Below are 25,254 nucleotides of genomic sequence, written 5' to 3'. Positions count from 1 at the left end.
GAAATAAAGGCATGAATAAGTTTTTCAGTATCTTTTTGGTTTATAAATGGTTGCACATAGGTTATGTTTCTATGGTGGAAAAATCGTGTTTTCATCACCTTGGCAATGTGGGACTTGGATCTTAGGTCTGAATCTAAGATAAAACCAAGATTTCATCAACGGAGTTAATTTCCCCTGATTATTAAGCAGCATTTCCTTTTTTTGTTTTAGGGCTCACTAGTAGGATTCCAGTTTTGTCCTCATTTAACTTTGAAAAATTATTGCTTATCCATTTATTTATTGCCAAAAGAGATCTATTAATGGAATTTAAAGGTGCAGCATTATTTTTTTCAGCATACGTCTATAGTTGTATGCCATGCACATAACTATGGAGACATACATTGTGCTCACTTATGATGTCACCAAGGGGCAGCATGTATAGTGAGAACAATAATGGAACAAGGTAGCTCCCCAGTGCAACTCCAAAGCAAATGTCATGTTTCTCAGATATAGAATTATAGATTATAGATTTTTGTAGAAATAACAATTTCAAACTGAGTACTCTGAAGGGTTTGGATGTTCTTGAAAATGACATAGCTTTTGTTTTTTTTCAACATTTAAAACAAGCTGATAACGAATGAAAGACATCTTAAGTGTATCAGAAGCAGACTGTAGGTTTACAATGACCATATTACGAGAAGAGCTTTTTTTATATAAAATTGTGTCATCTGCATAAAATAGTACCTTACAATGTGGTGTGGCAGAGATGATATTATTTATGTATATAGTGAATAAAAGTGGAGTATGAATGCAGCTCCTGTATATCTGTGATACATTTAACTGGATCCTGAACAATTCTTTCATCTTTGTGACAACAGCCAACACGTCTGAACGTGATTAAGAACGACAACGAGAGCTGGGACTACACTAAACCATACTTGGTCAGACGAGGTAAGACACAGACTTTCTCCTTCTGTCTCTCTTTCTCTTTTATCTCTATTTCATACTTCCAATAAAGTCAGGCTATGACCACTGGACCATTTGGGGTCCTACTTTTTTGATCCTGTGATGTGGAGGGTAGGACTCTGTTTTCAGTCTGAATTCTCTATAGTGGCACATTTCTTTCCACTGCAGCCTTCCTTGATTCATGTTACACCAATAGATGAAAATGATCTTAGTTTGCGCAGTCATTTGTGAATATATTTCCAGATTTTAGGTCATTATGGGTCAGTCTCCGTGGAATAAAATCTTGGATTAAGAGTGTAGTCTAAAACAGAATGTACCATACACCTCCATCACACCAAGAGTCCTCTGCCTCCTGTCGCTACATCTCCAATCTAAACACTCTCACACCAGCCAATCACCGGCCTCTCACAAGCCTGCACCTCTGCTTACCATGGGGAGAGAGAGAGACAGAGAGAGAGAAACATTGAGGGAAAGAGAGAGAACAGAGAAAGAGGGATGGACATCAGGCTGACCATGCACAGCAGCTTTCTTCCATCTTCACCTTCTGCAACCCAGCAAAAAGAGAGGGAGAAAAAGAGATGGATTTCACTCCTGCTGACCACCATGCAGCTGCTGCTTCAACATGCCCAGAAGGCCTCAGCCCCACCTCTGTCTGCAGGACTCCAATAGCATTTTCTTCTATCTACCTGCTCCACCCTGTGTTTTTATTCTCCTCCTCTGTCTGGAGAAGTAGTCTTGCATGGCCTGATGTCTGGTGCACACAGTGCGATAAGCTCTTCAAGGCTTCTAGATTGTAGATTTTGCTCTCAGTGGTGCATTAATGACAATCATGCAGGTCTTCCAGCAAACAGATAAAGATTTACTGTACACCTTAAACTGCTGTTTTTGATTAGTTTTCACTGCAAAATCTGATTTAAAGATCTTTCTGGTTAACAACAATCAGCACTGTGGACCAGACATTCATGTTGGCAATCAAAAGTCTGGCTGTTCGAGTCTCCAGAAAACCTATAGAATTCTGGCCTAATCTCTGCTCTCTGTCATTTTAATCCATCTAAATTAGGGCTGTCACGATATCAAAATTTCATTACACCTTTATTGTGGCAAATAACATCACAATTATTGTAACATCTCCATATAATAAGTTAATAAATGACATTAAGAATCATTGAAACATTATTGAAGATTAACATTTAACATGTCACTTAGCATTCCATTGCCAAATTCAAAAGGACATCATCTTTTGTAAAACAAAGTTCAGAAAAACAATGTAAAGATAGACAGATACAGTAGATAGACAATAAACAATTAAATAGAATTTTGTTTGTGTATGTATGTTTGAGAGACAGAGAGAACTGAATTACACAAGCTAACTTTGTCCTCTTTATAGAATCCAAACTATTACTACAATAATAATTGAAGCCTTTCTCTCTTCCACAATGTTGTTTGTTCGACCTACAATTTGTTTGCAACAACACCAAGTTGTCATCGAAAGTAGTGAATGCCTAGAATACTCAGGTCCTTTTTGTTAGTGACAGAACTGTGTGAAGAAGGGTCAATTTTTGAGAAAAACAAAACACACTTCAAGGAAGTTTGAAAAGGAACAACTATTTACTGTACTGTTTGACTAGATGAAACTATGTGTTTCTTTATACTTTTGTAAATACAGTGATAATGGAGAAAACAGTACATCGTGACATCCCTAATCTGAATCCCCCAATTACAGTAGCTGTATATTCAGACACGTGCATGGGTGTGCTTTTAAGATACTGTACATACTGCTCATAGAGAATATTGATTGGTGTATTTTTGATATAAAGGATTGGAATGTGTCAGTGACTTAAATAAACAAAGCCAAACAACGGTCCTTCTGTAATATGAGCAGTGACAGTCAGTGTTACCTATGCACGGTCCTGTCTACAGTGAACTACTACAAATGCTGCATTATTTGTATTGTACGTGGTGTGTAGCTGAAGATTCTTTCTGAGAAGTCTTAAACTGTATGCTGAGATTAATATTGGGGTCAGTTCATTCTTAATTCAATCAATTCAGGAAATTAGATTATCTTGCAGACAACATGACTGAAAATATCTATGACATCTAAAGGTTCTTTAAAGTTAAACAATAAAAAACGGGTGTTAAATAACAAAGGCCCTGTTTTTTTTTAACATTTTTGAACCACCAGTGCTGAGGCCAAGTATGGTGATGCTCAGTCTATGTTTCCAACCAGCACTGTTCCAGAGCAAGATATCTATAGCAACTATTGCCCTGCCCAGATCACCATGAAATTTGGGATGGATAGTCAAGGCCCATAGAGTATGATCCATAATGTTTTGGTGACATGCTGACCTTTCCCTCAGTGCCATTTAAGGCCAGAATTTTCCACTGTTCACAAAAAATGTCAGTATTTAATGAGCAATCACATTCATTCAATAATATAAAGCGTTTACATTTCAGTGACCCCATAACCTTTTCTCTAGTTCCACCCTCAGAAAAAACTTTACATATTAAGGTCTAGGGATAGGTTATTATGGGAGGTTTAATGAATAATGGAGCCTGTAGGAGTCACTAATGCACCCTTAGACTGTTTTGTTTCAAAATGATTCATGAAATGATTGATAACATTGTGAACTGGTCCCGACTCTGGTATTGATGAAATATTTACTAAATAAATGCATATCTACAATGTTATATGTTTTCAATGGAGGCACATTGCAATGACTCAGACAATGACAAGTCATGGCTGAACATTATCTCAGAGTAGCAATGGGAATGACTTTTCACACAGTCTATTAAAAGGACTGTTGTTTGTTTAATTGAAGTTCATCAGAGGCAGAAAAGAGGGGAGGTAGAGGTGATGATTATGTACAATTCTTTGAATTTTTTGTAATTTTTAACCAACTACATGATATTGTAAAGCCAGGTATATGCTTCACACTAGGGTTTATCAGGAGTCCCACTGTAAATACCTACAGTTTGATTTATAGTTGAGTGTCAGATTTCACCCGCTGGTGGTTCCAACACAACACCAGACAGGATCAGACCGTCCTATGCCTTTAAAGAGGAACTCCACCAGTTTTCCACCTCAGCATGTTTTTACAGAGAGGAATATTGTGTGGAATGAAAAAGACGATAACGCTGCTTCTGCTGCACTGATTTTGATCTTTTTTTGCAAATGGAGTTTGACAGTGTTGTAAAAGCGCAATGCTAAGTCCTCCCACAGTAACTGTTGTACTTCACTTTGTGATAGAGAATGACAATGGGCTACTCAGGTACTTATGTAACTGGAGTTTCATCATGATAACTATTTCTCCTTGTTTCATTGCTGAATAGGAGACTGCTGCTGTGCAGATTCCGTGTTTACATTCATTCGCTCACTGTGATAGAGAGCAGTGATCACACAGTGTTGAAGGTTTGTAGTGGAGATGTCTTAGTTAGATGTGTGTTAATGCAAGAGGAGGTTTTCTTCAGCAGCCTTGCTGTTATTGTGCCTCATCGTGTCAGTGCTGTAGCCCCTTAATGTACAATTGTAAATCAAGCTTTATCAATATCCCATTAAGGTTTAATGTTTGTGCCTCATGATCATGATAGAAACTCAGTAGGACACTGACAGATGGAATATCAGATAATCATTTACATGTCTGAGAAGAAGCATTGCATCATGTGATTTCAGTAACAATCAAATCACATGCAAAACATTGAATATGTTTATGAAAAGTGATCATATCGAATCTCACTCTAAGCACACACACCAAGATGCTGATTGGTCACTTAGGTTATGTGTTGCATACACAGGTGCTCATGGGATGTGAAGCTTCTTCCTACTGTGCAGATTCTAGCACCTGTTGTTCAGTTATAATAAAGTTGTTAAACAGTATTTACTTAAAATTCAAATACTTTTATTAAATATCTGAACCTAAATGTGGAGGCTTTTTGGACATAGCCATGGAGTCTACAGAAATGTAGAGTTGTCTGATAATGTACAGTAAAGTTATGGACACACATGTATAGTGTAATGTAAACAACAAGAAGACTGCCGTTGCATTTTATGAGGCTTATAATATTTAATGATTATAGTTTTTCAAAAGGATTATATTAAATAGTTGTCTAAGATGTCCATTTCAACCTTACTCACTTTGAACTAAAAGCTCATCTGTTTTCATTCTCATCTCTTTCATACCACCCTGTCACTCTTCTCCTCTTTGCATTCTTCTTCTCCTGTCAGCTCATCCACCTTTCCATCCACCTCCACCTCTTTTTACCTTGTCATGCTGCTGCTACCTCTCTGCTTTTACCCACTTCATCTTTTGCACTCTCATCATCTTGTTCCTGCTAATCCTCTCACCCTCCTCTCTTCATCCTGTCATTTCCTTCTCGTCTTTCCTTCAACATACCTCTCCTCCCACCTCTCCCTCCTACCCCTCAACAGTTCATTTGTCATCTTTCTTCCGTCCACATCTTCTCTCCCATTCACTTCTTCCTCTTTCTCTTATTCCTCATTTTGTCTTTTTGCCTTTCAATCATCATCCATTTTCCCTTTGCATTCAACAGCCTCCTTACCTTCTCTTCTTGTTAAAGCAGCTCCTTGTTCTTCTGTTCCTCACTTTCTTGTCACACTCTAGTCTCCTTCTCCTTTCTCTAACTCTCCTATCTTCTCTTCCTTTAATCTTCTTCTCTTTTAGCTTCAATATTTGAAAAACTGTCACTGTCATTAAGCCAACATTATCCACAGGGTGTGTGTGTGTGTCTGTGTGTGTCTGTGTGTGTGTCTGTACTTTTAGTTTGAGTTATAGTGATTATAGATATTTTGGGAAAGTGAAAACATTTTGGCCAGTCCTCGTAACTTCAAAGGGCTGTTTGAGAGTTAAGACTTGGTTTTAGGGTTCAGGTTAGAATTAGGTTTAGGTTAGGGTAATGGTTGGGATTTGCCATTGAGTTGTGATTGAATGCTTCATGTCGATGAATGTCCTCGCAAAGATAGAAGTACAAGTGTGTTTGTGTGTGTGTGTGTGTGTGTGTGTGTGTGTGTGTGTGTGTGTGTGTGCCTGTGTTGAGGCATTGCATGGCTCATATTGCCTCAGATCAGCTTGCACAAGGTCACAGCTAAGGACAGAGAAGAAGCCAACCATCCTGACACGGTCATATAAACACTACGCTGTTATATTTTGTCCCTCTCGGTCAACTGGATTTGCCAAGTGACTGTAGGTTGCTGTAGATCTTAATTTGGGTCTTGTCTGATGTTCTCGTAGTAATAACCATGCAGCAGCTGGAAACTCCAGCTGGTAATTAATCAAACCTCCAGGGGACATGGTCTAAGTGGGATTTGCTTCAATGCAGTGAGGATACAAGAATGGATTAATGTACTTAATGTACCATTTTAATACTAAGTGCTAATAGGAAACAATACCTGGTAATTAAATGCAACACTAAAGACTGCTGCCAGTTTCATTGGTGAAAACAGCACAAGTAGTGGCTCACTATTTGTGGGTTTATACTTTGTTTTTGTTTGTTTGTTTGGGGTTTTTTTGCTTTTTTTTTTTTTTTGCTGGTACTTCTGCACCACTGACTGTCACTTTCACCTGTCACCATAGACACCGGTTTCTATCAAAACTGCACTCACTTATTTTTAGTTTGCATACTCTTCTTGCATTTCAAAGAAAAATAGTTTTTCCTGCACTAAATTTTTCAGTGTGAACTTATTACACACTCAAAACATGGTTAAAATTAGTAGAAAGTTTGGGACAAAACTAAAGACGACAGTAACAGAACCAGCACTTGTAAGTAGTGGGGTTTGATTAACAAAGCAATGATCAGGTTTACACTCTGTCATTGAGCTCATTATTAGATATCTCCCTATTACTTTTCAGAACAACATACTGTTGATGCTTTTAATGAACCCGTAGACCAAGAGTGCAACACTTTTTGCAAAGCAAAAGTTGTATGATTGAGATGAAAAACTAAGTAAATATCTAGTTTGTCTTGATAAAGATAAGACCTCAGACTGATTATTTCCGTTCTGGCCTTTGAAACAAGACACCAGTGCTGTTAGAGCCTAGGTGGCATCTGAGGGCAGAGCTTTGTTGGAGCTCAGGGCGCATACTGAGGACGATGGCTATACTCCAAGTGATCTCATTGCATAAATGTGCAATCATTGTTGAACAGCTCACCAGTGTAAAGTAGAGAAGGTCAGCTACTGTTAGATCCTTGCCATGTCGGAAGACTTAAATAAGTTACCCATGCTATGTTAGCTGTGTGTAAATTAGAGACTGCAGATGCAATGCAAATGGTGCTGCTGACTACAAGTTTTGTCTCAGTTGATCATGTTTATTGCAGTGAAGATCAAATGTACACATCACATGAAGAAGCTGGTCTTGGTGGCTGATGCACAGAGTAGCTGAGCTCAGCTGCTGTGACTAAGCAGATTCTCTGATCTTGCTGACTGTATATGCTGCTATTGCTGCTGTCTGTGGTGTGAAGGTCAGTGCAGACGGCCATCCTGCCGGATGTACTATCTCCAGGCCTTCTCCTTTTCCCCCGCTGTAATATGTCTCCTCTGAACGTGTGTGTGTGTATGTGTGTGTGTGGACATGGATGTGGTGGTGGTAGTGGTGGTGGTTTGGGGGTGGGGTTGTCAGTGTCATTTCAATGTGCCTCCGATGTAGTATTAGTTTGTATATAATATACTGCAGATGTGTTTGTAAATTTGTTTGACAGCCACAGTAATGATGGTGATGCTTTTATCATTATGATGATAATGTAATGCAGGTTGATGTTCTTTCCTGCTGAGGGAGAAAAAAGAGAAAGCTTGATGCCCTACAGGTACTGTCTCTTTCATATATCTGTTCATATGACCTCTGTATCATTATACCTGCCTCTCTCTGAATAAAATCACCTTAAAGCTGTTTATTTTTTATTCAGTCACCTGCATCATTACTTTATAATGTACTGAAGTTTTGGTTTTCTGTAGAATATCTACCCATGAGTGTGGTTTACAGAAATGAATGTACTTTGAAATGAGCTTGTATATTTTCAAAACACAAAAATTACTAAACAAGTACATATCTGTAGTGGTATATAAAAAGACTGCAAAGTGTCAACAAAGCAGCAGTACTTCTATCTGACTTTCTTACCTCACACTCCTTGAGCATAACCCTCTGTTTATTTTGTTTTTGTAATTCTGATCATTGAATGACAGATGACAGCACTTAGGCAGAAATGACACACTTGAAGAAATCCCATCTTTTTCTTGAGCTATCATGTACATTATGTTACTTATTAAATAAGGCCATCCCTGTCAAGGTAGTACTTCAGGGGAAAAGTTCATTGTGTTTGTATTGTTTACCAAAATTTTTTAAAGTACATCAAACAAAATGCAAAACTAAATAGCCCCTTCACTGACTGAAAAATTTAATTTTCTTCCCCATGAAGAATGCATGAAGTGGTCAGCTGGCTTCGCAGCAGTTAGAATGGATTCTATTGTGACAAGTTTCAAACCAGTCCTGCATCATCATCCTCCACTGGCCATCCCTATTCCTTAATACGTGGATAATGTTTAAAATAAAAGATTTGATGCACTCCAAGGCCTCTATTTTGGGATGCTGTATGCCAGAGATTTGTGCCACAAAAGTGGTGAGTTATTGTGTATCAGATCTCAGCTATTAGTCAGGTGAGAACAACTGAACAAAAGAGGCCATTAGGCTCTGCCAGGATTGTGCCTTGTTTTGTTTTGTCGACAGAATCTCAGGGTGCAGCAGCGGCTGTATCATGTCCAGTATGGTGGTCTCAGAATTGCACATCTGCTTTTTGCAGATGTTGTAATACTGTTGGCTTTATTGTGACATGTGATCTCTGTGTACTGGGGCAGCTTGCAGCTGAGTGTGAACCGGCAAGACCTCCATACTGGTAGTCCTCTGCAGGATAAGGGAGAATTTCATTTGCTGAGCAACGTATGTCCATCACCTTGCTCACGAATGATAATAACATGGAACACAACATCAACAAACGGCTTCAGCTATATTTGAGTTGTATTGGACCATTGTGGTGAAGAGGGAGCTGAGCCTGAAAGTAAAGCTGTCGATTTACTGGTTAATCTACATTCCAACCCTCACCTGTGGTCGTGAGCTTTGTGTAGTGACCAAAGGAATGACATTGTGGATAGCACAGGAAATCTGTTTCCTTTGTGGGGTAGTGCAAGAAACTCTGGGTAGAGTTACTGCTCCTCCGCTTCATAAGGAGCCATTTGAAGTTAAGTCTTGAGGTTTTCCATGTTTTCATGTCCAACTGGGAGATTACCCCAGAATTTGCTAGAGGGATTACATATTCCATCGGCCAGGATATGTCTTGGGATTCCCAGAAGGAGGTGCTGTTAATGCACCTTGTACCTCTCGCCTCAAGTGGCTTTGACCGTGCTGTGCACTTAAACTTCTGGGACAGTTTAGACAATAATCGGATTACGGTTCTTTTAGTAATCCTGTTTCTGACTATGACTGGCAGCTTCCTCCCCAAAGTATCCAACAACAACGTCACAGTTTCCCTTCAAGATTCAACCTCAAACATGATTTTGCGGCATTATGTTACTCTGATTTTATCTTGTGTCTGATAATGGATATACTGATGGATCTTTTTTAGAGCTTGGGTCTTATTCTTGTTCTTTTGTGTATCATTAACATTGAAATCACCAAGTTAATTGCTGAGATCTGGGAACACATCAACACCGCTAAAGATAGGTCCAATGGGTCAATACTCACAACCAGGGAAACAAGCAGACAGGTCGTAAATAAACTCCCAGTGTGAGTCAGTCAAAACAAAGAGAAAACAAAGGTGACCAGTAAAACGATTACCTAAACTGTCCGTTGGTGGCCCTGTGTGGGATTAGCAGCCATCTAAAGAGGCAATTTCATAAAGTACACACTGGTGTGGACTCGTTCTGGGTTAAATACCTTTTCCCAATTCTACTGTGGGGTCTTGTGAAGTAGTGAATCAAAGTCTACGTCTGAGAAAGAAGCCCATTGTATTAAACGACTCTGGGCCCTGCAGTAATGTGTGTGTGTGTGTGTGTGTGTGTGTGTGTGTGTGTGTGTGTGTGTGTGTGTGTGTGTGTGCGTGTTTCAGACCGTGGAAAAGGCAGGCAGAGACAAGCCATTTTAGGAGAACACCCATCATCCTACAGTGAAAACGGCTATGGTAAGACTAGGACACTCACACACTAGCACACGCTTAGAATTAAAGTGTTAACTGAATCAGCGCTACTCAGGCCTTACACAGCGCTGCTATTTCATCTGCAGTCCCCATACCTCAGAGGCTAAATTTGACACTCTCCTACAGTCTGGCACACATTTGACCAGGGTAGGTGTAGATTGCCAGTCATGTGTAGCACAACACACACGCATTATAGGGGTTGATAAGTGTTATCGGAATACCACAAGCATGCGATAATGCTACATGAAATGCCCCACCACACTGCACACACATTTGTCTGCCTCTTTTTTATGTGTACGTGCTGTTGATTCTTCAAACATACTCACACACACACCTAATGTGTAAATGATGTTTGGATTCTCTTCAAGGCTAGCTTAATGCAATACTTTCATATCATATGTACTTTGAAAGAGTTACGGATGGCTGTAGTGATTCCTTCGCTCTTAAAGGCTGTGAAGTAATGTCTTCCGAGCATGACTACAGTGTAAGAAACGGGATGAAAGCCAATATCTTCTTTCTGTGTAAAAATGCATTCTGAAGTTCAGCTGAAGTTAATTTGAGGCTTCAGCAGTCTTAATTAGCAAAATTCAGTGGGGTCTTATTAGTAGAAAATTCCCTTTTTGTATTTCCATTCTCTGCTACAGCTCAGCAGTTTTAACTCAGAAAATGTGTAAAATGAGTTTTCAACAGTTATAATGCTTAAATAACAAAGGTTACACTTAGCTGAGGTCATGGGGGGGTTCCCACTAAAAGGATTTTTGGCAGATAGTGGAAACCTTCCTGAAAATAGCTCAGCCACATCTAACAATAACAACAGACACAGGCAGATTGTTCTCATAACTTTAATGTCACTAAACTTTATTGAACTACACTGAGAATCTCAGCTCCTGCTCTCTCTGCCTCCTCAGGTCCACCTTGCCCCCTGCTGCCTCTGCCAGGCAACAGCAGATATAAACTCACCTCAGTGGATGTTCCAGACATGGTGTCCTACCCTCTTCCCCAGTCATCCTCCTCATACTCTGGCCACGCACCTAGCTCTGTTGCCATGGTAAGCGGCCTCCATCCATCCAAGATGAACTGTACCCGCATCTTCAACCTCTTCTGTCTTTATGGCAACATTGAGAAGGTAGGTGTGTGTTTATTATTTAAGAGGATCTTTGAAAGGTTTTGCTGTTTCATGTCTATTATAGAAACAAAAGAAAATGTTGTAAGTGTGGTTTCACACTAGTCTAGGGCTGTCCCCAAATCAAGATTTTCAGAGTCAACTTAAACTCGGCACTTAAAACTGATGCATTGACTTGGAGGGGGTCTGGGGTCATCATTGGGACATTAATCACCTCTGTTAAGGAGGTTATTTCATTACCTATTTCTGTTTGTTTTTTAGTTTGTTTATTTGTCATTTTTTGCAAAATTTACTAAACCAATTTGCACCGAACTGATTGGATGGATGGGGCAGGGGCTAGGGAAGAACCCATCAAATTTTGGGGCAGATCCGGATCATTTACTATGAACTTGAATTTTTTCCTATGAAGTCTGGTGTATGTTGTTTGACCTTGACCTTGCCCGAAAAGTAAGTTATAATTATTCCCTAGCTGGTATGGGTCTTAATGACCTACTCTAGGGCCTTCCTTCCTCGTAGTGCTGTTGCGCTTCCGGGAGCATTCTGTCGCCATCACCAGCGACATCCATGGAATGTTCCACCCTGTCCAGCTGCTCCCAGAGGACTGGCAGCTCCTCTGGTTTCTCTGGCAAAAACCTGAAGCAACAAGAGCATTGAAGGTCTATCAATGGAGAGTGCTGCCCTTTGAAAATATGAGCAACCCCTGCTATGCCATGTTTGCTCTCCAGAAGTATATCCTAGATCACAGCCAGCCAGGGGACGCTGTGCAAAAGGCAGTTCTCGAGTCTTTTTACGTGGACAAATGCCTACAAAGCCTGTCATCTGAAGCGGAGATAAGAGCCCTAGTGGACCAGCTGCAGGCACTCATGGCGGAAGGGGGCTTAGAGCTGCGCCAGTGGGCAAGTAACAGACATGCAGTCCTCAGCCAACTTCCGTAAGCTACCAGGTTAAATAGTTCTGAGCTCTGGATAGCGCAGAGCCAGTCAGGTGGTCTGGAGTCAGCACTCAGCCATCATTGGCACTGACAGTGCAATAATATAATATACAAGCTCAGAACCCAGACTTACCCAGAGACCACTCCACGCATCATCCACAAGATATTAGCAAACCAATACAACCCTATATTTGCCCTTCACCACGAGAGCTAAGGTCGTGGTGTAGCAGCTTTGGGCAAAGCAAAGAGAGTGGGATGATCCCAACCTACCTGATAACCCACTCCAGACCTAGAAGGAGCAGGAGAGGGAATTGCCTGAGCTTGAGCATATCACCCTTCCCAGATGATAAAGCAGACCAGAGCTGCTACAAACCGCCAGAGGGACATACAAGTGTTCTACAATGCTTCAGAGAAGGCCTATGACTCTGTAGCCTTCCTTAGAACTGAGGACCCCAGTGGTAAGGTCCAGGTGGCCTTCCTCACCGCAAGGTCATGTGTGGCTCCTAAAAAGCAGCAGACTATCCGTCGCCTGGAGCTGGTGCCGCTCATAACAGTTGTCCAGCTAGCCTCAGTTCTGACCACCGAGCTTTCCCTCCCCATCTGTCATGTCATTCTGCGGACTGACTCTACCACTGAGCTAATCTGGCTTCATTTGGATTCCTGCCATTTTAAAGGTTTTGTAGGTACCCGCGTGGCTGAAATACAGGACTTGACCGATGGTAAAACCTGGCACTATGTTGACTTAGGCAACAGCCCAGCGGATGATATCAACAGGGGAAGACACTGGTTGAGCTAGAAGCACAGAGCCGCTGGTCCCAGGGACCACCCTATCTTCGCGAGGCACCAGAACAGTGTCCAGAGATTCCACCACTTACTTACCTCGACAGTGAAGAATTCAAGAAGGCAACCCTCTGCTAACTCACAACCATAAACCCTAGTTCCCGAGTACCTGATGTTAACTCATTTACATCCTCGGCAGACCTCATCAAAACCACTATCCAGACACTGCATGAGGCCACTGACTCCATCCCGTCTGCCAGTGACCACATGGAAGCTGAAACTTTCGGAACTCGTCCACCTTACAGCGGGTAAGCCACTCCCTAACGGCAGCAGACTGCTCACCCTCACTCCTGAACTAGAAAAAACAACTCAGTTGATCTGGGTGGGAGGGCGTTTACATCATAGTACCCAGCTCGACCCTGAAAAAATCCATCCGGTCATGCTCAACCACCCACCCACTCACTCAGCTAATCATTAGAGACCTGGATGAGAAACTGCACCACCCAGGACCAAAATGGGTCTCTGCTGAGTACTGCAGAAAAATACTGGATTCTGCGTGGAAGAAAGGCCATTTCCCACTACCAGTGAGGGTGCACCGATTGCCGCAAATGGCGTAGGAAGCCAGAAGTGACAGATCTTCCTCCATCAGGTCACATTTGCACCAGCCAGCCTTTTGCTATACAGGAGCAGATTGCTTTTGGCTCTACGAGGTTTCCATAGGAAGAAGAAAGGAAAAGAGGTGGGGGATCATATTTAAATGTTTGAAAACCAGAGCAATGTATCTCGACCTCCTCTCTGGAACTGACACTGATTCCTTCCTTCTGCCGTTTCAGAGGTTCTCAGCTCATAAAGGGAAACCTTTCGAGCTCATATCAGACCAGGGAACCAACTTCCAAGGTGGAGAATTTGAGCTGAGAATAGTCTTCAGCACATTGCAGCCTGACCTCCAAGCCCAACTCAACAGGAGCAGATTCAGTTTCATTTCCATCCCCCAAATGCCCCCGGTTTCGTTGACTGTTGGGAGAGAGAAATCCGTTCTCTGAAACAAGCACTCCGGGCAAACCTAGGTGCTTAGTAATGGACTGATGAAGTATTCAGACTGGTTCTTACCGAGATTGAGGGGATCCTCAATTCCACGCCCCCTGGCTACATCTACTCCGATATTGCAGATCTGGACCCAGTCACCCCCAACTCCCTGCTGATGTGGTGGCCTGACACAAGTGGTGTATCAGAGATACTCAGCTGACGCAGGTGGTGGCACAGCCAGCTACTGGTCAAAAACTTTTAGAAACATTTCATCAAGTACTACCTCCCTGGTCTACAAACGCGCCAGAAATGGACCTCAGAAACAGCAGACCTGCCAGATGGTGTCAGTGATGGACATGGACCTGCACTACCCCGCGCTCATGAGCCGGTTCGAAAGATCTCTCAGATCACACCTGGACCAGACAAGAGTGTCAGGACAGTTGAAGTAAAGGTGGGAGACCGCACCTCCCTTCGCTCAGTAGTTCGTGTTACCCACCTCACTGCCCTGCCAGACTAGAGATTCCTGTGGCCTTTTTCTGGAGTGTTCAAATTTCCGCAGGAAATTTAGGAATGGCTGTAGAAAAGGCCAGAACATTCTCTCTCTCTCTCTGTCTCTCCAGTGACCAGTCAGCACATTGAGCCCTCTCACTCTGCACTCGCACCCAGGCAGCTGAGGAGGAAGGACCACAGCTTTGAATGGACTTTTTGAAGTTCTATTTACCTGTTTTCAGACTTCTTGAAGTTATCTGTGTAGCCCGAAACGCATGTCTAATTATTCCGTAGCTGTTATGTTTTTTAATGCCTTGCTATCTTTGAGAGTATGGTAATATGTGTGGAAAGTTCTGCACAGTGTTACATGAGTGAGAGAGCTTCGTTACCCATCGCTTTGGTAATATTGGTGTTGCTGTGTTCCTAGTCCATTGCTGGTGGATGTGTGGATAGTTTACAAGTTGTAAATATATAAATAAAATAAGTTGCTAATATGTTCAAATTTGGGTTGATTGGGTTGGGTTAATTTGTAGCAATAACGCATAAGCGCCGTAGCATCAGACTGGTGCTTGCGGCAACATGAAGTCACGTGATTAGCTATTAAAGGTTCAGACCACTGTTTTGTTTTGTAATGGCTAATTGAGTTGAGATTGGTTTAGCTAGTTCTCAATTTATGTTAATGTGCATCATGTTACCATGTCAGCTATGCCAATGCTACCTCAGCCTTCATTACATGGCAATTAATGTAACTACCTTTTATATTTTTCTATATGCTGGGGCTAGTTTCAGTAAATAATGTTAGTGGTAACACTGATAGTCCAATGCCTGTCTTTGCATATGGAGAAATACATACATAGATATACTGTGGCCTGTGCATTTGTGTAATTATACAGATGCTTATTAATGTATATTCTTTATTATTTGGTTATACTTCAGAACCACATACAAATTCATATTCACCTTGTAATTCATTTGGTATCTCAATAAACGTTCGTGGATTGTAAAGTCCGACATCTCTGGTTAAGTTCTTACCGGACACCGTGCAGCGGGCCTGTTTTAGTAGTTTTTTTCATCAACTTTACCAAGTACACCTCATTTCATTGATAAATGCAAATTAAAAATATTCTCCACATATTAGCCTCAGATCAGCTTCGGAATCTATTCTTATACCGAACAAGGACTGTGGATTTCATCCACATTACTTACAGTGGAAGAAAATCAGGAATGGCTTTCTTAATGGCCGGTGTGAAGAAATTATTACAGCAAGTAAAACCATTTTCCATCTATATGGGCAGCTGACTTTTGTTTAGAGACAGACTTGCAAACCTGTCCTTTAAAGGAATCATTCCAAATGTGTTTATTAGTGTTATATGTGAAAAGGTGAGTACAGCTCGATCATAATGTATGTTGTTTTACAAGACAGCTGTTAACTGGGAATGTGTGTGTGGATGTAGGTGAAGTTTATGAAGAGTGTTCCCGGTACAGCGTTGGTTGAGATGGGAGATGAGTATGCTGTGGACAGAGCCATCACACATCTCAACAGCATCAAGGTGTTTGGCAAGAGACTCAACGTCTGGTGAGAAGTAGATCAATACACATACATACATTATTTTAGTATTTCATTCCTTAATTGGGTGTGCTTTTCTAAAGTCTCTACATGCAAATGTTAGTCAAATGTAATATTGCTAAACTATACAGCCCTGGTTGAAATTATTGGAACCCCTGAATTTTAAGTACAGAATTTAGAATATCTTCAGAAATAAATGCAAATGAACTAATTTTGTATAATCTAAAAATTTTAATAAAATGTCCAAGGTTACTGAACAAAAGAAAATAAAAAACAAAACTTGCGTAATAGTAAAATAATACAAACACAAAATGTACCCTAGACACAATTATTGACACCATTCAGTAATATTTGGTTGAACAACCTCTGGCAACAATGACAGCCTCTAAACATTTCTTGTAGCTATCTAGAAGCTTCTTGCACCTGTCTGCTGGTAGTTTCTGCCACTCTTCCATTGCTATTCGTTCAAGCTATTTTTAAGTTTGCAGGAGCCCTTTTGCAATGGTGGATTTCAGCTCTCTTCAAAGGTTTTCAATTGGATTTAGGTCAGGACTCATTGCTGGCTAGTTTAAAACAGTCCATCTTTTCCTTTTCAACCATTCATTTGTGCTACTGGATGTGCGCCTGCTGAAAGACCCAAGACCTTTGCCTCAAACTTAGTGACACTGGGTGACACATTTCACCCTAAAATTCCTAGGTAATCTTCTGGTTTCATCATTCCTTTGATACATTCAATGCCACCAGTACCAGACGCAGCAAGGCAGCCCCAGCATGACAGAACCTCCACTGTGTTTTACTGTAGGTACGATGTTCTTTTCCTGATTGGTTTCATTTTGTCGCTTATCAACAAACTGAAGCCCTGCATTCCCAAAGAGCTCTACTTTGGTTTCATCTGTCCATAGAACATTATCTCAAAAAGACTGTGGCTTATCTATGACAGTTTTTGCAAACATTAGTCTTTGCTTTTTGTGCCTTTATTTCAATAAAGATGTCCTCCTTGGCCTTCACCCATGGAGCCCTACTTGGTTTACTGTGCTGCATATGGTACATGCTGAAACCACCACTCCAGATTGCTCCAGGTCAGCCTGAAGCTCTTAGTTGTCTTGCATGTTGTGTTTTTCCACAATCCCCATCAACTTTTGCAGACTTTCTCATTGACTTTCTTCTTAGCACCAAGTCCTGGAAGTGTATTAACAGTTTTATGACTGTGAAACTTCTTGATAACATTAAGAACTTTTGAAACAGGGATTTCAAGATCTTTTGCGATTGCCTTGTAGCCTTTGGAATTGTTATGTTTTTTTAAACAGCATTTCTGATGCTCTCAGACAGCTCGCTTGTCTTTGTTATTGTGAAAAAGAAACTGGAAACAATCAGTGCCTTTCATGCAGTAAAATCATCATTCATTGGTTAATTCAGGTCATGTGAACACTGAAAATTAAGCACAAGTGATTCTTACTGGTTTTTTATTTTGTTTGAGAAACTAATTTAAATTCATCACAAGCTTGCCAATAATTGTGTCGAGCATACATTGTCTTTTTTATTTCATTATATAAATGCATTTTTTTGTTGTTGTTGTTCAGCAACTTTTGACATTTTATTAAATATTTTGATTATACAAAATTGGTTAATTTGCATTTATTCCTGGAGATATTCTAAATTTCATACTTAAAATATGGGGATGCCAATCATTTCAAACAGGACTGTAGTTCCAAAATGTGTATATTTATCTAAAGTGTTAAAAAAAGAGAGGTTACTGATTACCTGACAAACTGAAAAGGCCACCTCACAGAAACATGATTTCACTAATGCACCACCAAAGGTCTAATACATGCTTAGAGAACCTGTGGTTTTACAGGTGTTATAATCTCATGATTCTTTTTCAATTCGTCTTTATAAAACTATGGTAAATGAGTCCATAGTGATGTCATCAGATGTTTTATCTGACCAACAGTTCAAAAGGCAAAAATATTCAATTAACTGTGTTATAAAACAGAGAAAAGCAGCAAATTCTCAATATTGGAGAAGCTGGGACCAGAGAATGTTTGGCTTTTTTGCTTGGTAAATGACTTTGACAATAATTGAGACTATTTTTTAAACAATTGTTCTTTCTTTAACATGTTAACACTTGAGTTCAGTGTGTTTTACAGGTCAATAAATAAATGAAACACTGATTGTCAAAACTGTTGTTGATGAATTTGATGTCAGTCGAGTTATCATTTAATAAAGAAATCATTTGTGGAATGATGACATGACTGTACTGTAAACCCGATTTTTGACATGTTGTCAATATGTTAATAGTATTTTTGCTCTTTCATGCAAATCAGACTTGGCATGCGTGACATGACATGATTTGATCAGACAATGTAGGTAATCCAAACGTTGTGTGCAGTGTGTCTAAGCAGCATGCAGTGATCCCCAGTCAGGTGTTTGAGTTAGAGGATGGCAGCAGCAGCTATAAGGACTTTGCCATGACCAGGAACAATCGCTTCAGCAGCGCCGGACAGGCCTCCAAAAACATCATCCAGCCTCCATCTGCAGTGCTGCACTATTACAACGTTCCTCCATGCATATCACAGGACCATTTACTGAGGGTACGGTACTTCTGTCTGAAAAATGTCCCGTTTTTTTTCTCTGAAGTTTTATTGTAAAATTAATCAATGTTTACAATGAAAGTACTGTCCATTGCAATCTTTACATTATGGAATACTTGCTGTGGTTTTATTTTCCTATCCATGGTTGGGTCTCTCTTCAGCAAAACTATTTGTAGTTATGTGAACAGCAGATATTGGATTAAAATATACGTGTATATATGTAAACATTGTTCAATACCTGTTCATAGAGTATGTGGCCATTTATCACATTTTCACATATATGTCATGATTTAGAACATAGTATCATCCTGAAAAAACTTGGGTTGGAGTTCATCATCAAACCAAACAGTTTTTGAACTGATGTCAGAAATATCATGAAGCAGGGAGGAGCAGTGTCTAAATGTCTTTAATGTCTGGAGACCAATGGAGATTTTGCAGTATTGAAACCCACCTCCAGATCAGGCCATATGGTGATTGTAGTTTTCCATCAAGTCTTTGCTAATGCAGCTTTACACATACATTAGCTGCTATGTGTGTGTTTTGGCAGCTGTGTACGGAGCATGACGTGCCTGGCTTTGTCAAATTCAAGATGTTTGATGCCAAACGTGAGTAGAACTTTAATGTGACTTTTTATTGGGTTTTTGAGGATAAAGAATATGGTCTAGATGTGCTCCATATGAAAAATGCACAGAGATAACTATTTTTGTGATTTGGCGCTATATAAATAAAATTGAATTGAATTGAAAATTTAATTTAATTCTTGTTCAAGTTTATGAAGTACATGTTCTCCTTTTGTAGTCAGTCTGTGAAAAGATGGATTACTTTACCTCTCTTTGTGAACTGATGAATTTAAAAGTGATTTTGTGACTTACATATTACTCCCCCTACTTCCTCTGTGTCTATCCTCCTCTTCTCTGCTGTCGTTTTTACTAATTTACCCCCATCTTTTAAACTCACATTCTGTATCTTTCTTTCAGCCTCTTCTAAAACCATCTCTGGCTTGTTGGAGTTTGACAATAAGACGGAGGCTGTGGAGGTTCTTACTGTTCTCAACCACTACCAGATCAGGATACCCAGTAAGTATGTCCGTCCTATAAGCATTCATATACTAAATGTCTACTCTGTCAAGATCTCATGCAGCTTGATTATATTTAAAACTGACAGTAAAATCTTTGTATGTATATCCAAGATACAATTTAAAAAGCAATTTGTAAGTCTCTTTCCATGATGCTGACTGACACATCTTACTTGCTAGTATTTTTAGTCCTAGGAACAAGTGATTTGTTTTCAAGTTTTCACATCATGGTAAAGGACATACTGCACAATAACCCAACTAAATGGATATATGTTGTGTGTTGTGCACTTAGCTAACCAGTGTTAATACTATTAGATCTCAGTATCATCAGTTCATTATGTGATGAGGTGGTAGTGTTGGTTTGCTACATGTATTTGTTACTTGTGTTGTACATAACTACTCTAATTGTAGAGGCAAAGTGTCATATATCAAACACAACCAGTACAGTTAATAAAGATACAGTGGGGCCAATTTTATCTGTGGTGCTTGACCATAATACCCCAATATGCTACTGTATGTAGAGCCCTATCTGAGAGCAAGGACAATGCCAATATTGTAGATTTGAGACTTTAAAAAATATGAGAATTACATATTGTCCATATTCATTTTTAACATTAACACATAACCTATAGAAACATTTTTGTTAACTATCGCTTATAAACAAAAAGACAATAAAATACAACAAAAATATACGAAAGAGAGTTAGAAATACAAGATAAAATTATAAAAAATGTAGCCCACGAAATTTTGAAAATCAGAACTATAATAAGCTTAGTTGACTGCGATCATCATTATATAAAGTAGAACAAGACTGTATCAGGAAGATGAAATCAATATGTGATGTAAATCATTGATTCATCTTTATGTATTAATTGATACTTGGTTAAGTTTTACTCATTTGGCATTTCTCATTTCTTATCGGTCAATATGTACTCTGATACCCCCTTACATATGTGATAGGGAGGCTAATGTCTGTGTCTGTGTGTGTGTGTGTGTGTGTGTGTGTGTGTGTGTTTGTGTTTATGTGTATGGTTTCAGATGGGTCCAACCCTTATACCCTGAAACTGTGTTTCTCCACCTCATCTCATCTATAAAAAGTCGCAGAGCACAAGAAGAGGCTGCTGAGCCTGATGATGGCTGACCTCTGACCTGAGAGATGGACGGGGACCATGAGAGACTGACACACAGAAATCTGAAAGAAGAAGAGAATGAGAGAGAGATGGTCTTTAAAGGAGCCATGAAGATGGAAAGAAAGTGTTAAGAAGAGAGATGTCACTGTCTCTAAACCGAAAATCAAACATACACCCATCATCCCACCATACTATCACAACTCCAAAGCTGACAGACTAGTAACTGTCTGAAATACTCTAATAATGTCTCTGTATTCTCTTGTGGGACGTCTCAAGGACACTGCTCATGGGTTTGTGCCAGAAGTCTTCACTGCATGGTAAACTTTAAGTGTGGACCTAGACAGAGAGACAGACAGACAGAGACTGACCTTGAGGAATCTACTGCACAAACCTAAGTCCTCTTTGGTGTCGGTCAGACATCCCTAAAATCCTGATCTGTGCACGTGGCATATGGTGACTGAAATCATTTTTAATGTTTAAAAAATGTATAAATACAGTGTGTTGCTTTGAATTGTCATTGAACATATATAGTAAATATGGATATGATCTTAACACAAGTTCTCATATAGGGCTCATGAGAACTATATTACAGAGGTGTTGCTCCACTGTTTGGTCAAACACTTTGGCCCAGAGTGAGATATCTCAACTACTGACCAGTTGTTAAATTTGCTTTGGATATCCATGGTCCTCAGAGGAAGACATCATGATTTTGGTGACCCTCTGAACTGACTTCTCCCATACCGCCAGCTTAAGGTCAAAATTTTGTTGATTCTAATTTCTAATGTTGTTAAAAAGCTTCTGTTATTTGTTTTAGGCCCATCTTCAGCTTTACCACCAACACCAATACAGAAAAATCAGACTCTAATGGGCAGACTGCCATGAAATTTACTCAGCACATTCATTATGCTCAGACAATAACTTCCTTGCATTTTGGACACTTCGTGATCCTCCCATTAGTACCACCCTCGGGCCAAAATATCAACTTAGTATACAAGATGTCTGATAATGCAACTGGTGAAAGTGATGAAAGTTTCCTAGTCCCACTCATGTTTCAAGGACATGAACCCTCTTTAATTTAAATGTTTCTATCACCTTTTTCTCTAGTACCATCTCCCCAGGATAAATGTTACATTTTCAGCCCCACCTCTGGTGAGACTCCAAAGTTATTATCATGCATTTTGTTCTGTCTTTCAGATTGTGCGGTGTAATGTGATTACAGCCTCAAGGGGTCGCTAACAGGGTTTTAGACGTTGAGGTTTCTAGTTTTACAGCAGACGCAATACATTTTATTGACAGCACAAAAGAGAGTGATGTCAAGTCACAGTTAATACACTGAGAAGATGTAGCTAATTAAAAATAATGATTCTATGTGGAATTTGCATGTTCTTCCTGTGCTTACTTGGGTTTTCTTCTCACAGTCTAAAGACATGCAGCTTAGGTTAATGGGCAACCCTAAATTGCCTGTGGGCGTGAATGTGAGTGTGAATGTCTGTTTGTCTCTGTGTCAGCCCTGTGATAGACCCCGCCTTTTGCCCAATGTCAGCTGTGATTGGGTTGAGCTTGATCTTAACCTTGACCTTAACTTATTTAAAGCTCTTTAATGTCATTTTAGTATTTTGGGCTGAAAACTCGTGATACTTCTCTGTTACTCAGTGTTGTATATATACAGTCTTATCTTTATTCTAACATGATACCAGTGTAATATTACAGGGATTTCCCACGAGTCTGTACATTATGTCTGTGGGTGTGTTTTGTGCGTTAGTCAGAGTTAGAAAAAATAGTCAGCAGAATATTCCTAACATACCCACATCAGGATGGTCAAACTAAACACATGTGGCACAGACTTTATGGCACTTCCTTTCCTGTCGGAGTGAAAACACAGAGCTGCAGACTTATCAGTTGGATTGTGTCAGTTCACTTCCATCAGACTTTCAGCTGGAGTCTTGATTGTGATGGTGGAAGGTAAATGATTTGATGGACTGGAGTAGAGTTACAACAGTGTAATCAAATTGTTCATAGAAACAGTGTATGGGTTTCATCCACGCTGCCCTGCTCGTTGTATTGTGCATTGTTGGGCTTTCACTAAATTCAACAGATAAATGTTGGCTTATCTTACTAGGTGTTGAGCCCAAAACCATATTAGACAAGTAACAGGCTTGATACCAGAGTTCTGCCTGCATGTAAACATAGTCAGTGCTTTTTCAAAGCTTTGAGTAAAGATATCGGACCTAATGCATCAACCAGTCAATATTCAAGTCTGACATTCAAAAAAACAGTCTTGCTTTTTATCCTTACTTCCTGAATGTGATGTGTTTCCTCTTGAAACAGGATTTTGGGGTGGGACACTGACTGATCAACTAATCAGTGTAAACCGGGATATAATCGATAGGATGAGCAGAAAGGCGGGGTTGACAAAAAACTGTGATTACCTAGTTGGTTGCTTAGTTGGACTCAATACACCTACTAATGCAGAATGAGGTCACCACTGAAGACATATCGATTTCTACCAAGTCGCACTTTTCCAAGAGGTTCAAGGGCCCATCTTTGAGTCCATGGTGCAACCTAACACAAGACAGGTTTAAATGGGTCCAGTTTAACCTTTTAGAACACGGGGATTACACCTAAAATAGCTATTACACATATGCACTGCTTTTTAAAATGGAGTGCACAGCTAGAGTAAGACCAGTGTTTCCAGAAAAAAATATGCTAATCTTACATCCAAACTCTGCCTACAGCATTCTCATTTTTTCTTGTGATACTTTTATTTTTATAATCTAATGCTAATACAAGATTTTCTATGGATTTTGCATGAGATATGTGAATAAACAGGCTGCCTAAAATCTGGAAGATGCATAGGCATGTATGGGTTGCTGACCAGGCCCAAGGGCCCGAAAAGTCTGAGCCTGTATGAAGTGACTGTTAATATTTCTAGTTTGAAAGTCATAGAGGCCAGTTAAAAGACACAAAATGACCACAAAAAGACACAAAACGACTATATAGGAGGCTGTATAAAGGAGGGGTGTGGGCCCTTTTGCCTGCCTCTGCCCACAGTCCCATTTTCTCGTAATGCATCCATGTCCAAATACAGAGTGGCTGATTTGACGCACTGGGCTTCCAGTTGTGAGGTGAAGTGCAGTAACAAAAAGCATATTGTCTCTGTTCCACCCTTTATCTTATATAGGACATACAGATTTCACTGCTCCAATTCTTTGTTTTAGTACACAAGGACCCAGCACACTTTTCAATTAAGGCATGCTTTTTGTATATTATATGTCAATAAGGAAAAGGTGTGAAAAGTTTTGACAGATGTATCCCACTCAGTCTGCAGTTAAATAATTGCTATTTTAGATGTTGTGCAGCAGTTTCATTACATCGACACTAAGAGGTTTACATGTGTCTTACAGTACTTGAATCTTACTGTATTTCTAAGGAGGTTTTATTTATTCTTTTTTTAAGTTAAGTTTTTTAAGCAATTAAGGGGGTTTAATAAATGACGGCTGTTGTCACTCTGAAGCTGATGTGAGGTTTTAATTACAGGACTGACAGTATGAGACAGATCCAAAGGTATCTCATGATTTTAGGCTGTAAATGTTTAAGATTGTTAATAGTCTTATAGTAGACTAATACATAGATACATATTGTTTAATTAATTTAAGAATCTCTGTGGTTGTAACTTACATGCACATGTTCAAACCGAATAAATTCAAGTTAGGAGCTGTAAGGTCAGCTACACACAGCTCAACTTAGCTGTCTTCCACGTGTCTTCATTTACAGCTAAACATGGTGTATTCACATGAAAAAACACTTGTTTATTTTTATTGCATTCAAGGTCACTGGGATTTTTTCCCTGGGAAAAAATAATGTCAAAGTTATACTTTAACGTCTTTAGGCAGTTAACCTTCAAAACAAATGGCTATAATAAAGAGACATTATCTTGTGAATTCAGTGCTTTTATCAATGGAGCCTGGACGTGCCACTGATATAATTATAGACTTTTAAAGGCATATACACTCACTGAGTACTTTATTAGGAACACAATAATACTTGGAAGGGCCTCCCATTTCTTTCAAAACAGCTGCAGGTCTTCATGGCATGGATTCCACAAGATGTTGGAAACATTCCTATGAGAATCCGCTCCCTGTTGACATGATTGCATCACATCATTTCTGCAGAATTGTCTGCTGCACATTCATGCTGCCAATCTCCCGTTCTACCACAGCCTAAAGGTGTTCTACCAGATTAAGATCTGGTGACTGGAGAGGCCACTGAAGTCCACTGAACTGACTGTCAGGTTCATGAAACCAGGAGGGGCCCAATAAGAAACATTTGCCCCAGTGAGAGGTAAAAGTCAGTCATGATACCAACCATTTACAAATTATATGAAGAATTTACTTATTCCACA

At 39.8% G+C, this 25,254-nt stretch overlaps 1 protein-coding gene across 1 annotated transcript in view; it reads left to right on the top strand.

Moving 5' to 3' along the window:
• The window catches only part of LOC120796264 (heterogeneous nuclear ribonucleoprotein L-like), a 59,712-nt gene extending 35,128 nt beyond the window's left edge, over positions 1-24,584 (top strand). The window contains exons 7-14 of the mRNA XM_040138886.1: positions 858-930; positions 10,054-10,125; positions 11,049-11,266; positions 15,944-16,065; positions 18,446-18,647; positions 19,195-19,252; positions 19,625-19,723; positions 20,761-24,584. Of these exons, the coding sequence (XP_039994820.1) occupies positions 858-930; positions 10,054-10,125; positions 11,049-11,266; positions 15,944-16,065; positions 18,446-18,647; positions 19,195-19,252; positions 19,625-19,723; positions 20,761-20,816 (900 nt within the window). The 3' untranslated portion in view covers positions 20,817-24,584. The remainder of the gene's footprint in view (positions 1-857; positions 931-10,053; positions 10,126-11,048; positions 11,267-15,943; positions 16,066-18,445; positions 18,648-19,194; positions 19,253-19,624; positions 19,724-20,760) is intronic.
• Positions 24,585-25,254: the final 670 nt, after the last annotated feature.

Source organism: Xiphias gladius, chromosome 11, assembly GCF_016859285.1.
Source record: "Xiphias gladius isolate SHS-SW01 ecotype Sanya breed wild chromosome 11, ASM1685928v1, whole genome shotgun sequence".
NCBI classification, from domain to species: domain Eukaryota; kingdom Metazoa; phylum Chordata; class Actinopteri; order Istiophoriformes; family Xiphiidae; genus Xiphias; species Xiphias gladius.
This window is presented reverse-complemented; position numbering and strand designations above follow the sequence as displayed.